General features: G+C 37.1%; 2 protein-coding genes across 4 annotated transcripts in view; both read right to left on the bottom strand.

Annotated features, from left to right (window-relative positions):
• LOC122088159 (protein STRUBBELIG-RECEPTOR FAMILY 2) overlaps window positions 1-4,352 on the bottom strand; it is a 7,491-nt gene extending 3,139 nt beyond the window's left edge. The window contains exons 1-10 of one of the 2 annotated variants that reach the window (XM_042657324.1): window positions 4,197-4,352; window positions 3,354-3,486; window positions 3,179-3,250; window positions 2,914-2,979; window positions 2,735-2,806; window positions 2,514-2,585; window positions 2,044-2,115; window positions 1,879-1,944; window positions 1,728-1,793; window positions 1,305-1,633 (exon numbers count right to left, since the gene is read on the bottom strand). In XM_042657324.1, the coding sequence (XP_042513258.1) occupies window positions 1,305-1,633; window positions 1,728-1,793; window positions 1,879-1,944; window positions 2,044-2,115; window positions 2,514-2,585; window positions 2,735-2,806; window positions 2,914-2,979; window positions 3,179-3,250; window positions 3,354-3,486; window positions 4,197-4,290 (1,042 nt within the window). In that variant the 5' untranslated portion in view covers window positions 4,291-4,352. The remainder of the gene's footprint in view (window positions 1-1,304; window positions 1,634-1,727; window positions 1,794-1,878; window positions 1,945-2,043; window positions 2,116-2,513; window positions 2,586-2,734; window positions 2,807-2,913; window positions 2,980-3,178; window positions 3,251-3,353; window positions 3,487-4,196) is intronic. The other variant, XM_042657323.1, reaches the window with a different exon arrangement.
• A 1,815-nt stretch (window positions 4,353-6,167) lies between these two features.
• Window positions 6,168-11,086, bottom strand: part of LOC122088177 (squamosa promoter-binding-like protein 14) — a 9,891-nt gene continuing 4,972 nt past the window's right edge. The window contains exons 2-3 of one of the 2 annotated variants that reach the window (XM_042657353.1): window positions 7,257-7,396; window positions 6,168-7,097 (exon numbers count right to left, since the gene is read on the bottom strand). In XM_042657353.1, coding sequence (XP_042513287.1) covers window positions 6,454-7,097; window positions 7,257-7,396 — 784 coding nt within the window. In that variant the 3' untranslated portion in view covers window positions 6,168-6,453. Of the gene's footprint in view, window positions 7,101-7,256; window positions 7,397-11,086 lie in introns of both variants that reach the window. The other variant, XM_042657352.1, reaches the window with a different exon arrangement.

Below are 11,086 nucleotides of genomic sequence, written 5' to 3'. Positions count from 1 at the left end.
CTCTCTCTCTCTCTCTCTCTCTCTCTCTCTCTCTCTCTCTCTCTCTCTCTCTCAGTGATCGTTTCAGTTCAAAACTGGTGGGCCACACAGTTAGTTGAGATGGGACACTACTTGAAATGAGGCCTATCTTGAATCCAGAAAACTCCACACATCTATCAATTAGTCAGGATGATCAAATCACCCCTCCACATGAAAAAATGGCCTCCATGCCAGAAACCACTCAGACAACTGGTCCGAAAACCCTTTAGGGGGGAAAATAAGGTTAGAAGGAACCATGTGCTTCCATGATTAAGGTTTTGAGCACGGCTTCTGGTAGTCTCCAATTAATTGATGTTCCTGACTTTGCCAGTCATCTGTTAGTTTTTTCTTTCCACTTTTCATTCTACCACTGTAATTATTAATCTAGGACTACTAACAAAGACTTCAACTCAAAGTTTAGCTAATTACTAAGACTGACAGTCCTCAATTTCTCAAATTTAGAGCAATCATTATTGTCTCTGGATGTGCGAGACAGTCATTTTAGAACATGAATTGAAAGTTGAAACCATAATTGAAGAAACTGACACATGCATTTCAATGTCTGTTTCAGAAAGTGGTTGAAATTAAGGTCAATTTCACTTTCAAGAATCATCCTTCAGCTTTAAAAGTAAAGGAAATCAAGAACCTTCTTTTTTTTTTTTTTCTGGGTGAATAAGTCAAGAACCTATTGAGGAGGTGATAAAACACATTTAAGGTAAGTAGTCCCAGAACAACAATTGACAGGTCCTACTCTACCCAAATAAAGTTTCCCCTATTCAAAAATATAACCAGATGTGTCCTTTGCAGGCATAATCTTCATCTCACTGGAAGGTTGTTATGGTCCAGTCAGTTGATTGTGATGCTAATAGACAGAAAAAAAAAATCCTACACAGGGCACACACGCAGAATGATTTTGAGTTCACCGGCAACATAACCGATCATATACCCTCTCTTTGTTTCTAAAAGGTTCTGAATACTGATGTCCAGAAAATGAAACCTACACAATACTAAATAACATAAATTTGCGAAGAAATTCAAATGAAAAAACAAACATAGAAAATAATAATTATTCAAACTATTGATTATTCTTTTTATTTTCATTTTATCACAATCAGTCTGAAATCTCAACATTTCTGTAACAAGAGAGACCTTTGACACATTTGATCATCCATAAAAATAATTTCTTTTTAACTGTAAATTTTTAACAAGCACTATAATGCTAGTACATTGTTTCAATGAAGGAAGTCCATGTGAGATATATAAAATGAATCACCAAGGAAATTTACCTGCAGTTGTACTTAATGGAAGAGTTTGCAATGAGCTATCATCTCTCTTCAAGCTTTCAAGCTTGCGTGAACGGGATCGGTTGATGTGAACGGCAATGATGAGAGCGGCACATGTTGCCAGCAGAGTTCCTCCACCAACCATACAAGCAATTCCTGCAGGACCTAATCTTTCATGCTTATGTCTGCCTTCTCTAACATAAGGATAGCTCTCAGTGGCAGTTGATTGCGTTGTCGGGGGGGTGTTGATATTCTGGTCAGTAGACAAATTGTCCCAAGGGAAATTCCATGGAGGATAGTTAGCTCCATATTGGAACATATTTTCAGCAATCCTGACAAGAAGTAAAGAAATAAGTAACATTGGATGCTTTGGCCATGTAGTAACTGCATATAAATAGGATACACCAGAATTTTACAAAATCTCACCACAGGTTTGGTATAAGTTGAAATTGCTTCGGTATAACACCACTAAAGTGGTTATTTTGGATATTACTGAAATGCAACAAAGTCAAATCAGAACTGTAATACGGTGATAATTTGAACAGATGTTCTAAGATGTCATTGCATTTGAACCTACAGGTCAGAAAGTGGAAGATTGGCCAAGAAAATAACAGATCCTGTGAATTTGTTGTTTTGTAAGAACCTGTGAACCAACCAGAAGGTTAATGCAATAAAACATGAAAGCCATACCTACAACATATCCTGAACAAAAGTAACTTATGCCTCCTCATGTATCACTTACAGCTTCGTAAGACTTGTCAAATCTCCAAATGAACTAGGGAGATCCCCGGTAAAATTATTGTATGATAGATCCCTGGAATGAAAAACTCAAACAATAAATATAAAATCAATAAGAATTATTAAAATCATCGGTTTACTATGTCCAGCAACCCTCCCCCAAAATTTAAAATATAAAAAAAGGCATGCCATAGCATAGAAAACGCCAGTGCACATAAATTAGATTCCCAAATAGTTCCAAATATTTTGGCCAAATTTCTAAAGATGTTAGATTTTATATGTTAATGTTCTCAGTATCAGTAATTTTGTTTATGTTAATCACTCACTTTACATGATAGAACACCTAGAGTACATATGGCAAGCAATGTAAAGATATTTTTTACCAACACAACTCCAACAGCACCCAAATATGGTATTATTTATTGTTAATCTTTACATATATATATCAAAGTAGCAGTCCAAATGAAACCATACATTTGTCTGACAGTCTGGAGATCAGTAAATACATTTCCTATCGGTCCACTTAAGGAATTATGGCTGAGATTCCTGCATTCACACAGAGAGCATAAAAGAATTACAAAAATTAAAACGAATACAGATGACCAAATAATCATTATAAAAATTAAAAATAAATCAGATGACCTAATACTCAGAAACCAAAATCTGTAAATGGAGTCATTGGACAAGTGACTAACAGATGATGCAAACGTTTCATAGAAGTTAGGGAGTAAGGTATAGACTGGACGAAATTGTTGCACGCCAAATTGCTGCATTAGCAAATGCAAGAGAATTAATTTTGACTAAAATTAGTAAAAGGATGACCACCAATAATTTTAATCAATAAGGGATACAAACAATGAAAAAGGCATCTTACAAATATGTTGCATTGGGAGGTAAGGAGGAGGGGATTTCTCCCTGAATATTGTTTTCACTGACATCCCTGAATAACAAAATCCCAGAGAATTAAGATAGATGAAGAAGTTTCCAGTAAACGATATTTATCATTGACACACTTCCAAAAATGTAACAGACAAATTTCGGCAACAATTGAATAAGTTTCAAGTAAATGATTTTTGTTATGGCACACTTCCACAAATATAATTGACAAATTTCGGCGCAATGACTCAGAAAATACTTACAGTTCCTGCAAACGCAGTAGATTGGAGAGGTGACCCCCGAGATTCCCACCAAGCCGCAACCCATGAAGATGACTGCTTGTACAGAACAGATGACAGTTTAGTCTTGAAAAACTAGCAAAACAACAAAAAAAGGTGAACAGGTAGTAGGATGGTGAACATAGTCGAGGTAAATTACATGAATATTACGGATGAACCAGAGCATGAGATTCCTTTCCATGATTCTTCACAAGGGTCCCCACCTTCCCGTTTCCAACCCTTCAACTGCGCTGGGTAATTTAGGGCCTCGTACAGTTCATGAATAGCTGCGGCTGCAGAAGCAAGAAAGAAGAGTTCAGCTTCAGAAATTTGATTATGCAGAACCCAATTTCGCCAGTCACCTCCGCTAGACTGCTTACTATCTACTTGTTTTTTGCCAAACGTGGGTGTTTGGAATACGTCAAAAAACGGAAATCCTGAACCCAACAGGCTTGGTTACTCCTTGCCGCCTTAGGGTCTGTTCTCAAAATTAAAATGGTACTGGTAGCCATTCCGGAAACTCCAAGAAATCAAACTTGAGGTTTTCTATCAATAGCTGCAAGGTCTAGATCTTCGAGGGACCAACAGTCAACCATCCTTTTCTGTAACCACCATTCATAGGGGCAGTGGACGAACCACTTCGGCTCTGCTAGTATTGGTAACTGCTTTTGTATGTTTAGAAAAGGAATCGGTCATTACCCAAAAAAAACAAGGAAAAGAAATCGGGTGGATTAACATATCGGCCGATCCGTGTCACATATCGGACTTGGCAATACGAAATCAAAAGTTGCAGAGAGGAGCTTTGCCCTCCAGAAATTATCCAAAATTACGAACGCAGATTGCAGAGCCGAAAAAAGTTCTCAGAAAAAGAAGGAGAATTAAGAGCAGGATAGTGGGAGGATGAAAAACGCAATCTAATGGCGAGAAATCAAATTTAGAAACTTGCAAGAAAGTAAAATAACGTCAAATAAAGAAGAAGAAAAAATTAAAAAGAAACATATACCGTCCAGTGGATCCGTTCTTGCAGAAATCGGTGAAAGAAGAAGCATCGAGAGTAGATAGGCACTGAGAGTGAACCATAGATTCAGTCTTGCCATTACTGCGAGAAGCAGAAATCACGAGTAGCAAATGTATGATTCGTTGTTTGCCTGCAAAAACACACTATAAGCAGATGTTAGAACAGGATCCAAATACTGAAAGAATCAAAAAGAGATAACGAAAGCAAAAGAAGATCACAGGATTCAGTCTCCAAGAACTAGTTGAAAACAAAATAAATTTTTTTTTCCGGGGAGGTATATCATCAATTTCTGATTGTAACAAAGTCATCTACAGAATAATTTGAAACTAATAGAAAGAAATTTCAAAGAAAGCAGATTTCAGAGACGACTAAATGGAGAAACAACATTGGTGAACTCCTAACTGGAATCACGGCTGAGCTTAGAATATCAAGAAAGCGAAGAAAAGCGGAGATAGAATGAAAAGATCTTACCCGAAATCACGAACGGCAGAGAGAGAGAGAGAGAGAGAGATTAGCTTCTTGTCTGCTTCAATAGTTAAGTTGGTTCTTGGAAGAGAGAGATTAGTAAGATTAGAGCAGGGCGGGAAATGTAACCCACATCAGCTACGGCCGTTATTAGTTTCCAGGTTCCAACAAACTAAAAACTATTAGTCCAAATCGACTGATTTTAAAATCTCAAACAAAAGCGAACCAATTTGATTCGGTTTTATGTAATCGGTTTGAGTCAGTTCTTTTAAGTTTTAATTCGGCTCAGAATCAGTTTAATTTGATTCGGTTTCACTTTTTCGGTTTAACTCATTTAGCTCCTTTCGAATTGATGATTTTAGCTCTAAAATTGAACCGTTTCGATTTTTATTCATTGGGCTTTATTGGATTTTAAACAGCCAGTTTTGGTTCTGGTTCTAAGTTGACATCCTTAACTAGTGATATCAAAAATGAGATCGTATCAGTTGAACCAACCAAAATCAAGTAGGCCGAATCAAAACTGATTGATTAAAATTTTTGGTTTTGGTTTGGATTTTGTACACCAAAATCGGACCAAATCAATATATAAAAAACCAATCTAAACTGGATCAAACCGACCATTCCTTTTAAGCATTTCCTCTGTACCTCGTCCCAAAATGCGTGGACCCAATTAATTATACTTCCTGATTTAATAAATTGCCCCTATTTTTACATTTGGATTGAACTGAAAAAAAAATTCAGTTGAGAAATCCATTTTCAGTTAAACCATAATCACCATTATGCACATAAAATTTAAAAACCGATGCTTCACCCAAAAATGAAAAACCTTTTTGTAAACCAGATCAAACCAGAGTCAAACCAGAAAGGATTGGAATCAAACTGTCTCATTTGGAGGCTCAAATTATACCGGAAGAGTAGAAGAGACTTTTTCGTCAGAGAAAATGATGTACACATTGTTGATGATATACATCTTCTCACACTCTCTCTGACCATGTGGACCCCTATATACAAATCGTGAGACACTCCCTCCCATGCGCCTGTCAATACTCTCAGGCATCCTGCCCTTTACATTAAAAAACATCTTCTGTGAACTCTTCTAAGCATAGCATCAGTTGTGATCTCAGCCAAATGACAACAGATCAATTTTGGTTCAATCATCAGATTTTACTCTGCTCAGGAGTCGAAAATATTAAGCAGCAGGTGTAGGAATTAATACTAGTAACTCAATCATTACAACACAGATCAGCATTTGAGAATGTTCTATCAGTCCATGAATATTTGGAAATCCACTGGATTTGGTTCTCACCAAAGCACCCTTTGATGGCTTTCTCCAACTCATGCCGGTGGATGATTTATCTGCTCTGATCTACTAAGAGCAATTTTTGAGACTAGGACATTCTAAACAACCATAGAGGATGATCATGGTAGTACTGTGAAAAGTTAAGATAGCAGCACCCCCACAAGATAGTAGCACCCCCACATTATTTGAGATGTTCCACAATTTAAGATAATATTGACAATACCATCCAATGTCATGTCCAAAATGATATTGTTTCAAACCACCATAGCTGCCGACAACATCGTTAGTTCGGTAATACAAAGATAATGGTCTTCTTTCCCAATACTAGCAAACACATCCACTAGATCTAAACTCAGTATTCCCAAGTAAATTTTAAAGAGTATAATAACACAAAAAAGAGAGATCCCACATCCATGCAAACCTGGAGAATGGTCAGAAGTAATCCAAGTACTAAGCATGGTGTCTGCTTCAGAATCTCTAGAGGGACCAGTGCATCTGATTATTGGAAGAGCCACATCCCCTGGCGCTTCCTAGTCCAATGTATGGACGGCTCCCCTGCTGAGCTAACTCAGGCTCATCAGAGAACTGATTATCAACAGATTGTGAGAGTTGTCCCATGCCCATATCACGTGGCATTTGTTGTGAGCGATTAATACTGGCTTCATTGCCCTTGAAACTCCATGTGTTTCTTGTTATGTTACTTCCTACAGCACCATGGGGTGCCATTGATTGGACCATTGGAGCTCCTTCCGCATCTTTAAAGTTGTCCAGTTCAAGACCGGATGCTTGGTTTCTGGAGCCCCATGGCTGAGTTGACAGAAGAGAGAGAGCACAACTGGAGTCAGAGACTCTTGCAAAGCATTCAACTGGAGGAATTCCTGCATTGGAGAAGGCCGTTCCACCTGCTGGAACTTGCATATACGTGTGGGACAGATGAGAGAAGACATTAGCTGGTCGACTTTCTGAGTTCCCTTGCCAATGATGTGGAAATAACTTCCCCATACCCATGGGTTGGTTGCCAGATACCCTATCACCATCTCTTGCAGTCGGCCACACTTCCCTTGTAGGCAGCCTTGAGTGCATTGTAAAATCCATGACAAAGCCTCCAACTCTACTGCTGGCTTCTGTCAATTAATTATCAAAAGTGTGAAAACCATCAAACAGAGATAAAGTTGTAACTGAAAATGACTGAAAAAAAAAAATATATATATATATATATATATATATTATGTGCAGTGTTAGTATCGCCCTCTAAAAGAAGTATACTGATCTCGTCTGACCATGGAGAGAAGAGGACAACCGCCCACAGCGTGAAGATAATAAAGAGTTAGGCGGTGGCTTCCTCCGACGCTCATTATGCCCTGCCAAACGTCTACGACAACTCCGCTTTACTTGGTCAAATTCAGGAAGCTGATGAAACCTGTACAAGAATTAACAGAGAGGTTGTTAATCTTAGCAACAAATTTACCTCTTTATAAATAATGGGAGAAATCAAATGTGTTTTACGAATATAACCTTTTTAAAATGGTTTAAATAAAAATAACAAGGTGCTACACCATATCAGAATCCCTAGTTGATCAGCTCATCACATTGCAAATAAATGGCAAATTAAGATAACTCTAGATAACACATCATACCAAGTATTACTAATTGATCGGCTAATCACATGGCACTTGAAGCAAAGCTGACCAGAGTCAATGATGTTAATTCCCTTAAATATGCAATCTAACAAGGTAGCATTAAAAGAGTGTTTGAGTAAGTATCACTCAAACACTAGATAACACATCATACCAAGTATTACTAATTGATCGATTATCACATGGCACTTGAAGCAAACCTGACCAAAGTCAACGATGTTAATTCCCTTAAATATGCAATCTAACAAGGTAGCATAAAAAGTGTGTTTTGAATAGCCCTACTTCTATATTATTAGAAGAGATCCCTAAAACCCAAAAAAAGAAAAACAAATTCTCAATCCCAAATGCTGCAGGAAATCAAGCACTGACAAATTTAAACAGATTTGTGCTAGATATAATATGACCTCATCCTGTCAATGCCATGTTAGCTTCATGTCTATCGTTGTGTTGGTCATGTTCAACTTCTTGTGTTTGTGTCGGGTAGTCTAGTTCTGTTGAAAAGTACCATTCCTTGTTACAGTTGGTTTATTTACGTCTCATAGAAAGAGATAGTAAGGTAAGTTAGCTTCCTTTCTATAACGATCACAACTTGTATCCTAGGCTATTGTTAAGCATTATAAATACATAAACATAGAAAGAGATAGTAAGGTAAGTTAGCTTCGTTTCTATAAAGACTACAACTTGTATCCTAGGCTATTGTTAAGCATTATAAATACATAAACCAGCCAATCTTCTTGGAGGAACGCATTGAGCCTTCGAATTGAAATCAATCTTTAGAAGAATTGTTGGTACTCACCATGAATTTGTCCTAGGGAGTGGTCGTAGCTAAGTGTTGCTATCTTCTTCCAACTATTCTCCTACAGTGCTATTGCATGTTTCACAGAACACGGATAAGGGGTCTTACTCTATTCTTTTGTTATTAGTTATCTCAATTAATAGTACACAGTCTTCAAACAAATAATTGGGTGCTCGAATACTGTATTGGAACTTCAAAACCAGTAAGACAGATTTAGCTGAACTTTCATACTTTTGCCTAAAGGTATCTTCTTGCTGGAATTCCTGAACCTGTGCCTATTAGTGTGGTTTGTGCCATAATTGATTAAAACTTTACTATTTTTTGTCAAGTGGCCTGGACCTGCAGGCTTCCATATGTTGTCCTGAATCATCCTATTTTTATTTAATCTTTAAATCATGTTTTCCTTGCCTTCGTGATAAGAACAGAAGAATGGTCCATTGAGCCTCATCGAACTTCCTTTTTAGAGTTATGTGCAGTAATAAAAAAGTGCCTGCTCATTCACACATAAAACAATTTGAAAATCCAAAACAATTCCCAACTTCAAGTTTTTTAATTTTTACTCACGTGAATGTTAACACAGGGATACAAGGAAGCAATAAGCCTTACCTCTTCATGTATGCATTATGCAGTTGCATCAAACTATGATACCGTACAGAAGCTGACGTAATAGGTTGGGCTTGGGGTAGTTATGTTATAGGTTTCTTGGATTTCATTGCGAAGAGCCTAATAATAAAGCCCAGAAAGTGGGTTAAAGTTATTATATGGAATTAGTAGTAAAGTGACTGAGTTAAATTAGGATACTTAATAGTTTTAGGAGTTCTGTTTTGAGCCTATGAAGTTAATTCAGTATAAGTGATTAGGAGTCCTTTTATGAGTCGGTTTAGGAAATTTAACAGGTCATATTTAAATATATATATATATATATACATCCCCTATCAATTGAACATGATTTGAATAATAGAATTGAAGTTTTCTCAAGAGTTTTTGACTAGTTGAGCTCTGTAAATGTGGATGAAGGCTCTTATTCATCCCTCCATTAATATTCTTCTATATTCCTCTTGAGTCTCTTATATTCTCTCTCTTATCCTCTCTATTCATATTGATTTCGTAATTCTGATCATCACTCACTGGTTATAGCAACTGAAATTCAAACCTGATATTCTGAACTCTATTTGAACCTTACTTGATCTGTTCCTGAGAGCTGATCATCAATTTCTGACATAAAATCTCAGTTCGTGTTTATAGCTTGAAGATTAAGCAATCTGGGTTTCAGCTATTATCTGATCTCTGATCTGTAATATTCTTTCATTAGTTAATAGATCTGTTAAAATTGTATATTTGACCAGAATTTCAACCAGATCTAGTCATTGGATTTTGAGATATTGAATTTCTCTTATTTTACCATCTATTCTTTACTTAAAAGCTCAAGCTTTTGGGATAAGCAGTTGTAACATGGTATCAAAGTACGAGGTCAAGTGTCCAATCCCTAGGAAGTGCAATGGGGTTTCCTGACACATTATCCCCTCAATTGCACATGATGGTGTTTCCATATGGGAGTGTGTCACGTACAAGGTAGTGAGTGTACAGGCTTGCCCGTGCGAGGGGTGTTTATAGATTGCTATTGCGTTTACTTAACAGCTCAAGCTTTTGGGATAAGTGGTTGTAACAATTCTATCCATATACTGCTCTATCAATCCTGGCCCATTAGTGTGTTTCAGCAGCCTTGTGTTCTTCTAGATTTCATGTAGAACTCTGAACTGCATTATTTCGTATCAGAACCAAACTTGAGCAAACCTAAGATCTTCATCATGGAGATTGATTCACATATCTATGACTTGCTACTTTCAATGAAGGCCGACATTTACTCAATGGAAAGAGGTATGCGAGACATGAGAGCTCCTTTTGTGGGGTTTAGAGAGTACCATAGAAAGGCCTCTGAAGAGTTCAATTAAAAAAATAAAAAAAATAAAAACGACGCTCTACAACGATGAGCTGAAGATGAGTTGACTGAAGAATCTTGAAGATGGAAATCACAAAGAGGAGAATAAGATTGTAATTGAAGGTGAATTAAATGATGATCTCATAAAAGTTGAGGAGTCTCCCATAAAGAATTTTGCTGAACCGGAGCCAATCGAGATTCCTACAGGGATCAAAAGCTTGGATTTGTTCTCCCCCCATGCCCCAAAGATCCAACAGTCACAGATTTTGTTCGTGAGAAGCAATGGATTGTCAAATCAAGGCAACTGATTGTGGATGCCAATTGAGTGGTGGACATTCTCCCATACTTTAAAACTCTAGGACAAGTTTTTCCAACAACGGGGGAATTGATGCAGTTGCATCAGGCTTACACGTAAGTCTAGAAGGCTCATTGGCAGTCCAATGGGCTGAAATTAAGTTTTGGATAACTATGTTATACGTTGGCCCTTTTTTTTCCTTGGATTTCATTGTAACGGCCTAATTTATAAGCCCATAAAGGGGGGGGGGTGAAGTTAGTACATGGGACTAGCAGTTAAATTGAGTGTTGAGTTACCTTAGGATATTTAATAGTTTTAGGAGTTCTGTTTTGAGTCTACTAAGTAAAATCAGTATAAGTGAGTGGTTAGGAATCTTTTTATGAGTGTTTAGGAAATTTAAAAGTTCAAATATAGTTTATCCCCCCCCCCAAAAAAAAAAAAAA

Source organism: Macadamia integrifolia, chromosome 9 (genome assembly GCF_013358625.1).
Source record: "Macadamia integrifolia cultivar HAES 741 chromosome 9, SCU_Mint_v3, whole genome shotgun sequence".
Lineage (NCBI taxonomy): Eukaryota > Viridiplantae > Streptophyta > Magnoliopsida > Proteales > Proteaceae > Macadamia > Macadamia integrifolia.
The sequence above is the reverse complement of the archived record's forward strand: the minus strand, read 5'-3'. Positions and strand labels throughout refer to the sequence as shown.